General features: G+C 42.3%; 1 protein-coding gene across 1 annotated transcript; it reads left to right on the top strand.

Annotated features, from left to right (window-relative positions):
- Positions 1-1589: 1589 nt before the first annotated feature.
- Positions 1590-17612, top strand: ZSCAN20 (zinc finger and SCAN domain containing 20; the record flags this gene model as incomplete). Its single annotated transcript, XM_082834008.1, has 7 exons — positions 1590-2006; positions 5023-5209; positions 5551-5627; positions 5905-5989; positions 7410-8102; positions 15347-15772; positions 16354-17612. 7 exons carry the CDS (start codon positions 1590-1592, stop codon positions 17610-17612), a joined length of 3144 nt encoding a protein of 1047 aa, XP_082690134.1.
- Positions 17613-17884: the final 272 nt, after the last annotated feature.

The following is a 17884-nucleotide window of genomic DNA, read 5'->3' as shown; positions in this document are numbered from 1 at the left end:
ACACAGCCCTCTAGTACAATGTAGAACATGGGAAGTGTCACAGAGATGGAAATAAAGAGGAGGAAAGAATTCCTTTTGACATCAGCAAGAAGGTCATTCTCTGTTTTTTAATCTAGAAAGTGATTAATTATAATCCTTGCTTCATGACGCATCGCCGTTATCAGTTGGCCATTATTTCACTGTTATTGCTTCCTCTGTGTGCTGAGTGCTGTGCTAGGTCCCTTAGGAAGCGTAGGATCTAGTGGGTAAGATAATTACAATAAAGTATGATGAGGGTAATGGTAGAGAACACCTAAGTTGGCATGGGAGCATGTGGCTGAGGACTGAATCTTGTTTCAGGGCACAGGGAGGGCTGCTTGGAAAAAGTACAATTTCAGCTAACAGCTGCATGAAGGAAGGGACGAGACTGTTCCCAAAGGAGACGGTGGCGTGTGGGAGGGTTCAGAGGGCAGCCCGTTGCAGGAGCCACGAGCCGTGCCTGAAACACCCTGCCAAGTGGGAGCGTGGTCAAGAGATGAGGTGGAGACTTGGGCAAGGCTTGCCCTTTATCCTGAGGGCAATGGGAGGCCAGTGGAGGGTGTTTAGCAGGGAAGTGACATGGTCAGATTTTGATCTCATCTGGTTGTGTGAAGAATGAATCAGGGGTTGGGGTGAGGGGAGTGAAGGCAGGGACATGAGTTAGGGGGCTGATCAAGTGAAAGCATGATGTTTTTTTGGACAAGGAGGTGACACTCGCTGGGGATGGAGATGCTGAGAAGGCCAAGAAGACCCAGCTTGGTGATGAATGGATGTGGGAAATTTGGAAAAATATGATGACCACGTTTCTGGCATGGGTACCTTGATGGAAGGTGGTGCCTTCACTGGATGGAGAGCTCCAGAAGAGGGAAAGGTTTTCAAGAGAAAATGATGAATTCAGTTTTTGACCCATTGAGTTGGAGGTGCCCAAGAAAGAGTCAGGTGGAAATGCCTTGTAGGTGGTTGGACTTTGGAGCCTGGAGACAGGTCTCGGCTGGAGTTTTGGGAGTCATCAGTTTAGAGATGGTGAAAAATGGCAGATGGGTGGGATGACCAAGGGAGAGTGTAGAGTGAGGGATTTTGCAAGGAGAGCACTCTTAGAGGAAAGCTTAAGGCCCAGGAAGAAAGACCTTATGGAGGGGGCGACATTTGGAAAGCAACTTGAGGGAAGGTCAGACTTGGGACACATGTAGAGGGAGGAGGGCTGGGCTGGGACCAATCATGGCAGCCCTGATGCCCAGCTCAGGCGTTTAGGGTGTCCCGGAGGATTTAATACTGTGCTGTCTTCCTCCAAGGTGTGCCGGCGGCTGGTTTGGTGGTAGATTGTGGACTAACTTCCTGCTTACGGGAAAGGGCGTTTCTTAGCAGTCCCACCCCACGCAGAGCAGTGGAAGGTGTGTGGGGAGTGGGGAAGGTGAGGCTGCTGGTCCTCTTGCTCACACTGTCCCTTGTCTTTCTGCCTTCAGAGGCTGGGGGAGCATTTCCTCTCCCAGGAGCCCCTTGAGGACACACTACAGATGCAGGAAGACGCTGGACAAGGACGGCCAGCTGAAAGGAGGCATCCAGGAGAGACCATGGCTGTAGCCCTGGAAGCCCGGGCCCAGGCCTCCCCACTACCAGAGCCTGAAGAACTCTTGATTGTCAAGTTGGAGGAGGACTCGTGGAGACCAGACTCCCAACCCCGGGAGAAGGACCATGACCCTGTCCCTGGCCCCGAGGCCTCCCGCCAGCGCTTCAGGCAGTTCCGGTACAGGGATGCGGCGGGACCCCACGAGGCCTTCAGCCAGCTCTGGGCACTCTGCTGTCACTGGCTGAGGCCGGAGATCCGCCTCAAAGAGCAGATACTGGAGTTGCTGGTGCTGGAGCAGTTCCTGACTATCTTACCCAGGGAGGTCCAGGCCTGGGTACAGGCGCGCCACCCTGAGAGTGGCGAGGAGGCGGTGGCCCTGGTGGAGGATTGGCACCGAGAGGCGCGGGCTGCGGGACAGCGGGTGAGGCAAATAGTCTGTTCTCCAAGGAACAGGTCGGGCAAGGTAGTAGGGCTGCAGCTAGGTTGATAATTGCCAAAACCACAATAATAATATTATCAAGCATCTGACATTTATTGAACTGTACCATGTACCAGGCACTGTACTAAGTGCTTTCCATGTATTAACTCATTTAATCTCATTTAATCACCAGTTAAATGAGATAGATACCGTTAGCCTAATTTTACCCATGAGGAGACTGAAGCAAGGGAGAGAGAAAGGTAGTTGGCTCAAGGTCACTGGCTACTAGATGGTAGAGGCAGGATTTGAATTCAGGCAGTCTGATTCTGAAGCCAGGATTTGTAACCACTGCTCTAAGCCGCCTCTCAGTACCATATTCACAGTACATTTAATTTGTATTGTGTTTTATACTTAACAGAATCTTTTTACATATGTGATCGCTTTGGATGCCTACAGCAGTAATGTAGGTAGACAGAAATACAGACCATGTTTATGTTAGGGTTCACTCTGGGTGCTGTGCATTCTGTGGATGTGGACAAATGTGTAACGGCCTGTGTCCACCATTATAGTATTGTACAGAATAGTTTCACTGCCCTGAAAATCATCTGTGCTCCACCTCTTCATCCCTCCTTTCCCCCTAATTTCTGGCAGCCACAAAGCCACAGATCTTTTTACTATCTTCATAGTTTTGCCTTTTCCAGAATGTCATATAGTTGGACTCATATGGTGTATAGCCTTTTCAGATTGGCTTTTTTCAATTTGTAATGTGCGTTAAGGTTCCTCCATGCCTTTTCATGGCTTGATAGCTCACTTCTTCTCAGTGCTGAATAATATTCCATTGTCTGGATGTACCATGGTTTATTTGTCTATTCACCTACTCAAGGACCTCTTGGTTGCTTCCAAGTTTTGGCAGTTGTGAATAAAGTGGCTATACACATCCACGTGCAGGTTTTAGTGTGGTGCACAGGCATTTTTGATGGATTTTTTTTTTTTTATTGAAGTACAGTTGATTTACAATGTTGTGGTAATTTCTGCTCTACAGCAAAGTGACTCAGTTATACATATATATACATTCTTTTTTATATTATTTTCCATTATGGTTTATCACAGGATACTGAATATAGTTCCCTGTGCTATACCGTAGGACCTTGTTGTTTTTCCATTCTATATATAATAGTCTGCATCTGCTGACCCCAAACTCCCAATCCATCTCTCCCCTGACCCCCCTCCCTTTGGCAACCACAAGTCTGTTCTTTATGTCTGTGAGTCTGTTTCTGCTTCGTAGATAGGTTCATTTATGTCATATTTTAGATTCCATATATAAGTAATATTGTATGGTATTTGTCTTTCTCTTTCTGACTTACTTCACTTAGTATGATAATCTCTAGTTGCATCCATGTTGCTGCAGATGGCATTATTTCATTCTTTTTTATGGCTGAGTAGTATTCCATTGTATATATGTACCACATTTGATGGATTCTTAATTCACCTTACCCCAACCAATATCCTACTGAATTTTTGCCTCCTGATTGTCACTTGAATCTACTTCTTTCTGTGTCTACAATGACCATCCATAGAATGAGAATCTTTGCTTAGGTGTAGCAATAGTTGGAGGAACTAGGGCTGGGAGTGAGGATTATTGTTGCGTCTAGTCCACAGTACTTCTGTGGGTTATAAGATTGTAACTATAACAAAGTTATTTTTATCTTGAACACAAAGTTATTATTTTCTTAAAATGTTGATAAACAGGTGTTTTCTCTCTGTGAACCACACAGGACATTGTTGGGTCCCCTCACTGGGAATGGCTTTTGATGATCATGGCCCATTCTTATAGATCTTCTCAAAGATAAAGTTCCTCTCTGTGAGAGCGGATTTGAGTTTTCAGATTGGCCAAAAGATTTTTGATGAAGATGGATATTATTTTGGGTAAAAATAATAAGGTTCAGGGCAATGTATATATATATATAGTTGCTATCTTTTGTGTAAAAATGGGGAAAATAAGAAAATATATTTACAGTTGCCTGTATATAAAGAAACTTGAAAGGATGCAGAAGAACCGTGTTTACCTGTGGTGAGGAGTCCAGGAAGATACTGGGCAGGTGGAATGGAGACAGGTGGGGATGGGGTATTTTCACTGATTATATCCTTGTGTATATTTTCTATTTTTGAACGATGTGAGTATTGAAAATGCCTATTGAAAAAATTGTAATACTTTTTTTAAAGTTAGGTGTTTCTGTGACACAATGAGATTGTTCTATTGTTGGGGTTTTAGGGCCAGGAAATAACATCTAAACCACTACCTCTGAATTTGGAACCAATTGAGAGAGAGATAAGAAATTAGCTTTATGATTGATAGAGCTGAATTGGGTAATGTTATCTCTTAATTGATTATTTTCTTTTATTATATGTATATTCTCCATATCTCTGAGTACTTTTTTGCCTAAACATCTACATTGAAATTAAAATTGCCACTTCTGTTTTCTTTTTGAGTTACAGTGCCTTATCTCTGCGTATCTTTCTGTTTTGAGATCAGATGTGCCTTTCTGAAACAGCACATTCTTTCATTTCATTTTAAGATTCCATCAACAATTCTTTGAATTTTCTTTGCCTTTCAGCAGGAATATTTAGAGCAATTACATTTAGAGTTATAGTTGTATCTGCTTTTATGCTTCCTTTTGCCTTTTAACATATACCTGGTTAACTTTTATCTTTTTTTTTTAATGTCACAAAAATTTTACATAATTTATCTTGTTATGATTCAAAAATGTTTTGAGTAATAGTGGCCTCATTTAGACACTTGCATAGCCTTTCTGTGTTGAATAGAAGGTACTCATTTGGTGGTATAAATGCTGGTATGTTTACTGAAATTAGTTTGATGGCTTTGTCGTCAAACGTTAAGCCATCTTTGGTTTTTAAAAAGAGCCTGTTAACCTCTGAACCACAGCTGTACTCAAAAGAGCATGCCCTGCCCTACCAGTTATTGAACTTACGGTTGGGAATTTTGGCTGTCTGTGTGTAGGAACTGGAACTGTGTGCAGAAGAGACCAGGTCCTTAAAGACACTGAAGGAATCTCAGAGCTTCCAGCTGTGGACAGCAGATCACTGGCCCGAGGGACAGTCCCAGAAGCAGTGGGTGAAGAATCCATGTCCTGACCTTCCCAAGCATCTAGACACCAAGATGGCACTACAGCCCTTGAAAGAGGGTGGTGAGTACCAAGAGTCAGGGACAGTAGTGTCTGATGGACACCCTGAGAAGTAAGAAGATGAAGCTCCCAATGGTGTTAGCATACCCCACTGTAGCTGAATCATGTAGCAGGTTCAGGCTGGGCCTGGGGCAGGCTGGTGATCGTAGGAGTTCAGGGCTGACATCTCACACATGGCAACTTAGGAGCTAGATACTCTAGAAGGAAAGAAAGTGGAAGTCTGCGCTGGCTACAGGAATAGTCTCAGTTTGATCCAAGCAAGGGTTTAGGAAAGCTGGACCTGAGAGGGAGGTGGTTTTTTGGGAACCAGAGCTTGGGTTTCAGAGATATTTTCTCCTCCTCAGCTGTCCTCACTCCCCGAGTCCCTACTCTACCAAAGATGGGAAGCGTTGGAGATTGGGAGGTGACAGTGGAGTCTCAGGTAAGCTGCTGTTTGTTCCTCCTTTCCTGTCATTACTTCTCCTGTGCCCTTGCCCTGCTCCTCTCTTCTCTCTCTGCCCTGCTGTCGGGTGCAGGGTGCAAGCCTCTGCCCCTCATCCCCCATCCACTGGGCCTCTCCTGGGTCAAGCTGCTCCTTAGGATGCTAGCCTCACACATGGTGTCGCTGTGTCCATTATATTTCCTGGGGCCTGGTGGGACTCCCAGGCTGTTTTGAAGGGTCAGTGACATTTGACGTCCTTCTGTTGTACATCCCGCAGGAAGCCCTGGGTCCTGGCAGACACGCTGAGAAGGAGTTCTGCAAGGACCCCCCAGGAGACAGCTGTGGGAACGGCCTGCCCCTGGGTAAGGAAACAGTGCCCTCTGGATAAGATACGCTCGGGTTTCCAGTACACTCAGTTCCCAAGGAGTGTTTCATCACTCCCTAAGACTCATGGCTCTGTGAAGTCTCTGGAATTTCAGACCTAGGGAGAAGACGTGCTCTTTGTGGCCAGCACTGTGGCAGCAGGGACGGGGTGTGGGGCGTGGTTTTCTGGGCTGGCAGGCTGGCTGCCAAGAGCCTGCCCTCTCAGCGCTCATTATCTTTTATTTCCTCAGTACATTCACCACCGTCCCAGGGCTGCGCCCAGCCTGCTGGCCCAGAAACCCAGTCTTTTCAGCATCAAACAAGGTCCATCTCTCGGGGCAGAGTCAAGTGAACTAAGCCCAGGAGACTGACGTGTTTAAACCACAATGAGAAATAAATATCACAGGGCTCAAAATACTTGAAGCCCTTATGACCAGCACAGACCCCTTTCTCTTTAGGCACATTTTCACAGGAAGTCAAACAATAACGAACATTTCCCCATGGAGCCTGGGATCAGTAAGAGGAGAGCTAGACGTGAGAGTGGGATAAGGTAGAGAGACAGTGGCAGGTCTGACTCACGGCAGTAAAGTAAGACACTAGGAGCTGTTGGCTACTTGCTGGGCAGTGTATCCTTTTTACACATGATGAAAAGTGTGCCCTTTTTACACATGATATCTGGGGAAAATAGTGTTCAAAGGAACAACCTTTGGGAAATGCTGAACTACAGAATCCTTAAGCCTCTTTTAGCTCTAAACTCTTTCATCTAGTTTTCTTCAAATATCTATTTTAATTAAAGCCTTCCTATTTGCTGTGGTTGGGAGCTCTTGGGACATTTGTCCTTTAAACACAGCTAAATGTTTTGAGAAATATGGAAATTTATTTTCTCACAGTATTGGAAGTCCAGAGGAGGGTATGCTCCAACCACAGTACAAATTGGCTCAGCAACTTCACAGCAGACCTGGGTTCTTTCTTTCTGTCTGCTCTGCCATTCTTTGTGTCAGCTTCATATTAAAGGTATTTTTTGTCATAGGCAAAAGGTGGATGCCAATGGCATTTGAGACCTCAAGTTCCTAGCACGAGAGACTCACACCACACATAACCTTTCCTCCAACTGTTAAATTTATTCTGATTTGACTAATTTAGGGCATGTGCCCATCTGTGAACCAGTAACAGTGACTCTTTTGCATGATGTATTTCATAACACCAACCAAAAAGCAAATGAACAAAGCATACAGGTCAATATATTTCTGATGAGAATACCTCTAGTTACCTCTCCCTTTCTTTCCAGACTTCTTAAGGGATTAGCTTGGGAATTTCTCTTTAGTTTCTTGCAGGCAAATGTTTCAAGGACTTCTTAGACAAACGCCTTGCTCAACAGATCATTTCTACTTAATCATGTCTCTTTTTCCTTTTGTATAGGAGTTCCAGTTTCAAAACCAACCATCATCTCCCAGCAAGAGCAAGGACCAGAATTTTGGGGTCCAAGATTTGTAAATTCTGGACAAAAGAACCCTGAAGATTACAGCTGGGATACTGAGCAGACAAAACCAGCTCAGGCATTGGCCTGGAGGGATTCCAAGGCCTGGGAAGAACGATATCAGTGGGACGTGGAGGATGTGAAAGTATCAGGTGTGCACTGGAGCTATGAGGAGACTAAGACTTTCCTGGCAATTTTGAGTGAGTCTCCTTTTTCTGAAAAACTCCGGACTTGTCACCAGAACCGCCAGGTGTACCGGGCCATTGCAGAGAGGCTGAGGGCACAGGGCTTCCTGCGGACCCTGGAGCAGTGTCGCTACAGAGTCAAAAATCTCCTACGGAATTACCGGAAAGCCAAGAGCAGCCACCCGCCGGGGACCTGCCCCTTCTATGAGGAGCTAGAGGCCCTGGTGAGGGCTCGGACGGCCATCAGAGCCTCAGATGGCCCAGGAGAGGCTGTGGCTCTCCCCAGGCTGGGGGACAGTGACATGGAGGTGGATGAGCAGGAGGAAGGGGGCTGGGAGCCTGAGGAAACAACGGACGACTGTAATGGTGATGACAGTCACCTGGCCACTGAAGAGTTCGTCCACAGACCCAGGATTCCAGGGGGCCCAGCTCTGCTCCAGAGTCGTATTGGTAAGAACATTGGGGCTTAATCGGATCCAGATTCCAACCCTCTCACCAACCAAACCTCTGCTCTGTAGTTCAGGGCACAGTCTGGAGTGATGCTGCTAGAGTAGGTCATCTTCAAGCTCCTGTTCTCTCTCCTATGATCAGTTCTGCTTGTTTGAGTTTTCTTAGTTATAGAAGCAAACACTTAAATTTTTTTTTAAATTTTTTTACAATTTTTAAAGGTTACTTTCCATTTAAAGTTATTACAAAATTATTGGCTATATTCCCCATGTTGTGCAATACATCCTTGAGCTTATCTTACGCCTAATAGTTCGTACCTCCCATTCCCCACCCCTATATTTGCCTCTCCCCACTGGTAACTACTAGTTTGCTCTCTTATATCTGTGAGTCTGCTTCTTTTTTGTTATATTCACCAGTTTGTTCTATTTTTTAGATTCCACATATAAGTGATAACATACAGTATTTATCTTTCTCTGTCTGAACTTATTTCACTTAGCATAATGCTCTCCAAGTCCATTCACGTTGCTGCAAATGGCAAAATTTTGTTCATTTTTATGGCTGAATAGTATTCCATTGTATATATATATTCCACATCTTCTTTACCCATTCATCTGTTGATAGACATTTAGATCGTTTCCATGTCTTTGCAATTATAAATAGTTCTGCTATGAGTATTGGGGTGTATGTATCTTTTCAAATTAGTTTCTTTGTTTTTTTGGATATATACCCAGGAGTGGAATTGCTGGGTCACATGGTAGTTCTATTTTTAGTTTTTTGAGACACCTCCATACTGTTTTCCACAGTGGCTGCACCAATCTACATTCCCACAAACAGTGTACTCTAGGGTTCCCTTATTTCCACATCCTCGCCAATATTTGTTATTTGTAGATTATTTGATACCAGCCATTCTGACAGGTGTGAGGTGATATCTCATTATAGCTTTGATTTGCATTTCCCTGATGATTAGCAATATTGAGCATCTTTTCATGTGCATGTTGGCCACCTGCATTTCTTCTTTGGAAAAATGTCTATTCAGTTCTTCTGCACATTTTTTAAATTGTTTGCTATTTTGACCTATGCTTTTTTATATATGTTGGATATTAATCCCTTATTGGTCATATCATTTGCAAATATTTTCTCGCATTCAGTAGTTTGTCTTTTCCTTTTGTTGGTGGTTTACTTTGCTGTGCAAAAAGAAGCAAACACTTTTAAAACCTTAAGCGACCTTAAAGAGCTAATTCAGTATTTCCCAGAGTGTGTCACTGGTAGTATGGGGATGATCATAAGTGTTACCTGAGTGAACTTTTAATTTTAATGTGTATGAGCACATCAACAGGTGATTTCACAAATAGTAAATTTAGGCAAAGAAAGATGTTGAGTGAAATATTTAATAGATAGAGCAGAAATCATGACAGTATATACTTGAACAACTGATGCTAGGGAAACACCCAGTCCCTGTAAAACTGGAAATACAGAAGCCCAAGCTGTGAAGTGTCAAGACCAGAGCCCAGGGATCCCACCTCCAATTTTATTTGGTTTTCCCTCCACCATGCTGCCTCCCTGGCTGCATCATTTAGATGCAGAGGAAATGAAAATAGACCACCTCCTTTTCCTTCTTCCACAAAAGAGGAAAGGGATCTCAGTTGGACTCTATTGTAAGATTATCTGGAGTCCACTTATGTCTTTAGGGATTCTCAGTTCCCATGTTTGTTAAAAAGGCAATTCATAAAGTAAGTAGAGAGTAAACTTATACAAGCCTCTTAGATAGCCTAATCCACCAGCGGGCAGAAAACAGAAGCAAGAAGAACTACAGTCCTTCAGCCTGTGGAACAAAGACCACATTCACAGAAAGATAGACAAGATGAAAAGACAGAGGGTTATGTACCAGATGAAGAAACCAGATAAAACCCCAGAAAAACAACTAAATGAAGTGGAGATAGGCAACCTTCCAGAAAAAGAATTCATACTAATGATAGTGAAGATGATCCAGGACCTCAGAAAAAGAATGGAGGCAAAGATCGAGAAGATGCAAGAAATGTTTAACAAAGACCTAGAAGAATTAAAGAACAAACAAACAGAGATGAACAATACAAAAACTGAAATGAAAAATACACTAGGAGGAACCAGTAGCAGAATAACTGAGGCAGAAGAATGGATAAGTGACTTGGAAGACAGAGTGGTGGAATTCACTGCTGTGGAACAGAATAAAGAAAAAAGAATGAAAAGAAATGAAGACAGCCTAAGAGACCTCTGGGACATTAAACATAACAACATTCACATTATAGGGGTCCCAGAAGGAGAAGAGAGAGAGAAAGGACCCGAGAAAATATTTGAAGAGATTATACTCAAAAACTTCCCTAACATGGGAAGGGAAATAGCCCCCCAAGTCTAGGAAGTGCAGAGAGTCCCATACAGGATAAACCCAAGGAGAAACATGCCGAGACACATAGTAATCAAATTGGCAAAAATTAAAGACAAAGAAAAATTATTGAAAGCAGCAAGGGAAAAATGACAAATAACATACAAGGGAACTCCCATAAAGTTAACAGCTGATTTCTCAGCAGAAACTCTACAAGCCAGAAGGGAGTGGCATGACATTCTTAAAGTGATGAAAGGGAAGAACTTAGAACCAAGATTACTCTACCTGGCAAGGATCTCATTCAGATTCGATGGAGAAATCAAAGGCTTTACAGACAAGTGAAAGCTAAGAGAATTCAGCACCACCAAACCAGCTCTACAACAAATGCTAAATGAACTTCTCTAAGTGGGAAACACAAGAGAAGAAAAGGGCCTATAAAAACAAACCCCAAACAATTATGAAAATGGTAATAGGAACATACATATCGATAATTACCTTAAGCGTGAATGGATTAAATGCTCCCACCAAAAGACACAGGCTCGCTGAATGGATATAAAAACAAGACCCATATACATGCTGTCTACCAATGACCCATTTCAGACCTAGGGACACATACAGACTGAAAGTGAGGGGATGGAAAAAAGATATTCCATGCAAATGGAAATCAAAAGAAAGCTGGAGTGGCAATACTTGTATCAGGCAAAATAGACTTTAAAGTAAAGAATGTTACAAGAGACAAAGAAGGACACTACATAATGATCAAGGGATCAGTCCAAGAAGAAGATATAAAAATTATAAATATAAATGCATCCAACATTGGAGCACCTCAATACATAAGGCAACTGCTAACAGCTATAAAACAGGAAATTGACAATAACACAATAATAGTGGGGGAATTTAACACCTCACTTACACCAATGGACAGATCATCCAAACAAAAAATTAATAAGGAAACAAGAGCTTTAAATGACACAATAGACCAGATAGATTTAATTGATATTAATAGGACATTGCATCCAAAAACAGCAGATTACACTTTCTTCTCAAGTGCACATGGAACATTCTCCAGGATTGATCACATCTTGGGTCACAAATCAAGCCTCAGTAAATGTAAGAAAATTGAAATCATATCAGGCATCTTTTCTGACCACAACGTTATGAGATCAGAAATCAATTAAGGGAAATAAACATAAAAAACACAAATGGATGAAGGCTAAACAATACGTTACTAAATAACCAAGAGATCACTGAAGAAATCAAAGAGGAAATCAAAAAATACCTAGAAACAAATGACAATGAAAATACGACAATCCAAAACCTATGTGATGCAGCAAAAGCAGTTCTAAGAGGGAAGTTTATAGCAATACAATCCTACCTCAAGAGTCAGCAAACATCTCAAATAAACAATCTAACCTTCCACCTAAAGAACTAGAGAAAGAAGAACAAACAAAACCCAAGTGAGCAGAAGGAAAGAAATCATAAAGATCAGAACAGAAATAAATGAAATAGAAACCAAGAAAACAATAGCAAAGATCAATAAAACTAAAAGCTGGTTCTTTGAGAAGAAAAACAAAATTGATAAACCATTAGTCAGACTCATCAAGAAAAAGAGTGAGAGGACTCAAATCATTAAAATTAGAAATGAAAAAAGAGGAGTTACAACAGACACCGCAGAAATACAAAGCATCCTAAGAGATTACTACAAGCAACTCTATGCCAATAAAATGGACAACCTGGAAGAAATGGACAAAATTCTTAGAAGGGTATAACCTTCCAAGACTGAACCAGGAAGAAATAGAAAATATGAACAGACCAATCACAAGTAATGAAATTAAACCTGTTATTAAAAACCTTACAACAAACAAAAGTCCAGGACCAGATGGCTTCACAGGTGAATTCTGTCAAACATTTAGAGAAGAGCTAACACCCATCCTTCTCAAACTCTTCCAAAAAATTGCAGAGGAAGGAACACTCCCAAACTCAGTCTATGAGGCCACCATCACCCTGATACCAAAACCAGAGAAAGATATCACAAATAAAGAAAATTACAGACCAAAATCACTGATGAATATAGATGCAAAAATCCTCAACTAGCAAACAGAATACTAGCAAACAGAATCCAACAACACATTAAAATGATCATACACCATGATCAAGTGGGATTTATCCCAGGGATGCAAGGATTCTTCAATATATGCAAATCAATCAATGTGATACACCACATTAACAAATTGAAAAAGAAAAACCGTATGATCATCTTAATAGATGCAGAAAAAGCTTTTGACAAAATTCAACACCGATTTATAATAAAAATTCTCCAGAAAGTGGGCATAGAGGGAACCTACCTCAACATAATAAAGGCCATATGCGACAAACCCACAGCAAACGTCATTCTCAATGGTGAAAAACTGAAACCATTTCCTCTAAGATCAGGAACAAGACAAGGATACCCACTCTCACCACTATTATTCAACATAGTTTTGGAAGTCCTAGCCATGGCAATCAGAGAAGAAAAAGAAATAAAAGGAATACAAATTGGAAAAGAAGAAGTAAAACTGTCACTGTTTGCAGATGACATGATACTATACATAAAGAATCCTAAAGATGCCACCAGAAAACTACTAGAGCTAATCAATGAATTTGGTAAAGTCACAGGATACAAAATTAATGCAGAAAAATCTCTTGCATTCCTGTACACTAATGATGAAAAATGTGAAAGAGAAATTAAGGAAGCACTCCCATTTACAATTGTAACAAAAAGAATAAAATACCTAGGAATAAACCTACCTAGGGAGACAAAAGACCTGTATGCAGAAAACTATAAGACACTGTTGAAAGAAATTAAAGATGATAGAAACAGACGGAGAGATATGCCATGTTCTTGGATTGGAAGAATCAGTATTGTGAAAATGATTATACTAAAATCAATCTACAGATTCAATGCAATCCCTGTCAAATAAGCAATGGCATTTTTTACAGAACTAGAACAAAAATTCTTAAAATTTATATGGAGACACAAAAGACCCTGAATAGCCAAAGTGGTCTTGAAGGAAAAAAACGGAGCTGGAGGAATCAGGCTCTTGGACTTCAGACTATACAACAAAGCTACAGTAATCAAGACAATATGGTACTGGCACAAAAACAGAAATATAGATCAATAGAACAGGATAGAAAGCCCAGGGATAAAACCACGCACCTGTGGTCAACTAAAATATGACAAAGGAGGCAAGGATATACAATGGCGAAAAGACAGTCTCTTCAATAAGTGGTGCTGGGAAAACTGTACAGCTACATGTAAAAGAATGAAATTAGAACACTTCCTAACACCATACACAAAAATAAACTCAATATGGATTAGAGACCTAAATGTAAGACCGGACACTATAAAACTCTTAGAGGAAAGCATAGGAAGAACACTCTTTGACATAAATCATAGCAAGATCTTTTTTCATCCACCTCCTAGAATAATGGAAATAAAACCAAAAATAAACAAATGGGACCTAATGAAACTTAAAAGTTTATGTAAAGCAAAGGATACTACAAACAAGATGAAAAGACAGCCCTCAGAATGGGAGAAAATATTTGCCAATGAATCAATGGACAAAGGATTAATCTCCAAAATATATAAACAGCTCATTCAGCTCAATATTAAAAAAACTAACAACCCAATCCAAAAATGGGCAGAAGATCTAAATAGACATTTCTCCCAAGAAGACATACAGATGGCCAAGAAGCACAGGAAAAGCTGCTCAACATCACTGATTATTAGGGAAATGCAAATCAAAACTACAATGAGGTATCAGCTCACACCCGTTAGAATGGGCATCATCAGAAAATCTACAAACAACAAATGCTGGAGAGGGTGTGGAGAAAAGGGAACCCTCTTGCACTGCTGGTGGGAATATAAATTGATACAGCCACTATGGAGAACAGTATGGAGGTTCCTTAAAAAACTAAAAATGGAATTACCATATGACCCAGCAATCCCACTACTGGGCATATACCCAGAGAAAACCATAATTCAAAAAGACACATGCACCCCAATGTTCATTGCAACACTATTTACAATAGCCAGGTCATGGAAGCAACCTAAATGCCCATCTACAGATGAAGGAGTAAAGAAGATGTGGTACATATATACAATGGAATATTACTCAACCATAAAAAGGAATGAAATTGGGTCATTTGTAGAGATATGGATGGATCTAGAGACTGTCATACAGAGTGAAGTAAGTCAGAAAGAGAAAAACAAATATGGTATATTAATGCATATATGTGGAACCTAGAAAAATGGTACAGATGAACTGGTTTGCAGGGCAGAAATTGAGACGCAGATGCAGAGAACAAACGTATGGACACCAAGAGGGGAAAGTGGTGGTGTTGGGGGGTGGTGGTGGGATGAATTGGGAGATTGGGATTGACATGTATACACTAATATGTATAAAATGGATAACTAATAAGAATCTGGTGTATAAAAAAATAAATAAAAATTTTAAAAACCAAAAAAAACCCCAATAAATAAATAAATAAAGTAGAGCACATGTATTGAATGGGTACAGAGACAGTGTCTTGTATCTCAGTTACAGGCCTTTCCCTGAACCAATCAGCTGAAGCCAGGAACGTGGGTCAACTGGTATAATATGGCCACTTAAATCCTCCCCTTTAGCCAAGACTCTTAAATGTTAATAGAGTCTCTTAGAAGGGGGTGGGGATGGGAAGCCCTGGCACAGCCTTGAGAAACAAGGGTATATTCTTTGCTGGTGTGCCAGGCACCTGGACGATTTCCAAAGTGCCTAGGTGTTTAGCAGGGCAGGTGACCCCAATCCCTGATGACCTAGGCAAACCTCATCAAGTCTCTCAATTCTGAACTCTTCACTCCTGACAGCAGGTGTGCACTGGGGCTACGAGGAGACCAAGGCCTTCCTGACCATTCTCAGTGAGTCCCCATTCTCTGAGAAGCTTCGCACTTGTCACCAGAACAGCCAGGTGTACCGGGCCATTGCAGAGCGGCTGTGTGCACAGGGCTTCCTGCGGACCCTGGAGCAGTGTCGCTACAGATTCAAAAACCTCCTTCGAAGCTACCGAAAAGCCAAGAGCAGCCACCCACCTGGGACCTGCCCCTTCTATGAGGAGCTGGACTCGCTGATGAGGGCTCGGACTGCGGTTAGAGACATGGGGACCAGCAAGGAGGCAGTGGGTCTTCCTACTTCTGGGGAGAGTGGTACCCAGGTTGTCAACCAGGAGGCCTGGGATGAAATGGCAGGTGAAGATGCCATCAGATCTCCAACCCCAGGTCCTAAAACCCCAGACACTGGTAAGCTTGGAGTAATTAGCTGTCCACAAAATCTGCAAGCATGCAGAGAGAGTGTGGAAGCCAGGCACATTTCTTTTCTCTGAACTAAAAGAGAGAATGAAATTGAATAAGTTAAGGATTTGTGCTTCGCTGAGATTATCCAGTCTTTAGCTTAGTATAATCCCCTAAATAAGAAAAGCAGTCAGTCTAGATTTTACTTGGATTCATCTGGGAAGTTATAGAGTTTATTCAATCTCATATGACATAGGCCATACTGAATGTACCAGAAGAAAGTGTTCATTGTTCAGTAGTGGGATAGGGTAGCTGGCCATGGAGACTGACAGCTGGCTTACGGCTGTAAGTTGGGTTGGGGCTTACGGCTCCCTTGGTGGAGTTAGCATGTCCCAAACTCTGTTCCTAAGCTTTACAGGTCAGAAATGCATGTGTGCGCTGAAACTTGATCAATTTCATGTTAGTCATATTTATAAGCTGTGAGATATAAAATATAAGTACAAATTCATGTTAGCCAAATTCACAAGACACAAGATCCATATGTATAAATAGACACTAACTAATGAATGCATTTCTGTCCATTCTTTCAGGTTTTGAGATGAGGCATGAGGATGAAGACCAGATTTCAGAGCAAGACATCTTTGAAGATTTGCCTGGAGCCTTATCAAAGTGTACTACAGAGGATGATTGCTACCCTCATGATTGGGGGGAAGACAGTGAAAATGAAAACGAAGGTAAAGGGCAGTGGGGAAATCCATCCCAGGATCAGTGGGAAGAATATTCTTCTGAAGAGGACTTAGAAAAACTCATCGATCATCAAGGCCTGTACCTTGCAGAGAAACCCTTCAAGTGTGACACGTGCGTGAAAAGGTTCAGCCGGAATTCACAGTTAATTGCCCACCAGCGGATACACACAGGTGAGAGGCCCTACAAATGCCTTGAATGTGGGAAAAGCTTTAGTGACCGCTCCAACTTCAATACCCATCAGAGAATCCACACTGGAGAGAAGCCCTACAAATGCCTTGAATGTGGGAAAAGCTTTAGTGACCACTCCAATCTCATCACCCACCAGAGAACGCACACGAGGGTGAAACCCTATAAATGTGGGGAATGTTGGGAAGGCTTCACCCAGAGCTCAAACCTTCTGAAACATCAGAGAATCCACTTGGGAGGAAATCCTGATCACTTTGGTGAGCCTGGGAAAAACTCTGGCCAGAGCCCATCCTTTAGTGCTCACTGGAGGAACTCAGCAGAGGAGACATCTCTGGAACAAACTCAGAGTGCCAGTAAGAACTTGAATTCTCCTGGACTGCAAAGCACCAACTCAGGGGATAAACTTTATCAGTGTTCCGAATGTGAAAGAAGCTTCTCCAAGAGTTCTGCCCTCATCAGTCACCAAAGAATCCACACGGGAGAGAAACCATATGGATGTGCCGAATGTGGGAAAAGCTTCAGTAAGAGCTCCACTCTGGCCAACCACCAGCGAACCCACACTGGGGAGAAGCCGTATGAGTGTGCGGACTGTGGGAAATGCTTCGGGGAGCGTTCCAAGCTCATCACACACCAGAGGGTGCACACAGGAGAGAAGCCCTATAGATGCCTCGAGTGTGGGAAGTTCTTCCGTGACCGTTCCAACCTCATTACCCACCAGAGAATCCACACAGGAGAGAAACCTTATAAGTGCAGAGAGTGTGGGAAATGCTTTAACCAGAGCTCCAGTCTTATTATTCACCAGAGAATCCACACTGGGGAGAAACCCTACAAGTGTATGGAGTGTGGCAAAGATTTCAACAACAGCTCCCACTTCAGTGCCCACAGGAGAACCCATGCAGGAGGGAAGGTGTCATAGGAGACAAAAGAGAAAAACGTATATTTAAATCTCCCAAGATCCTAAGACGTATGCTAGAAAGAAACTGTCCCAATTTTTAAGATTAGCGTGTACCTGGGGAACTTACCTTGGTACAGTCCAGGTAATTCGGAAGTGAATTACAAATGCTAACGATCCAGATTTGAAGGCACTTTTCTTAAGTGTAATGTGTTTTTTCTCCTGCAAAAAACCCCACACAATCCTCAGGCTGCCCTTATATTTGCTGTCGTGTAAGAAAGAGCTTTATCAGTGTT

The sequence above is a fragment of the Leucopleurus acutus genome, assembly GCF_964270905.1.
Source record: "Leucopleurus acutus genome assembly, chromosome: 2".
NCBI lineage: Eukaryota > Metazoa > Chordata > Mammalia > Artiodactyla > Delphinidae > Leucopleurus > Leucopleurus acutus.
The sequence above is the reverse complement of the archived record's forward strand: the minus strand, read 5'-3'. Positions and strand labels throughout refer to the sequence as shown.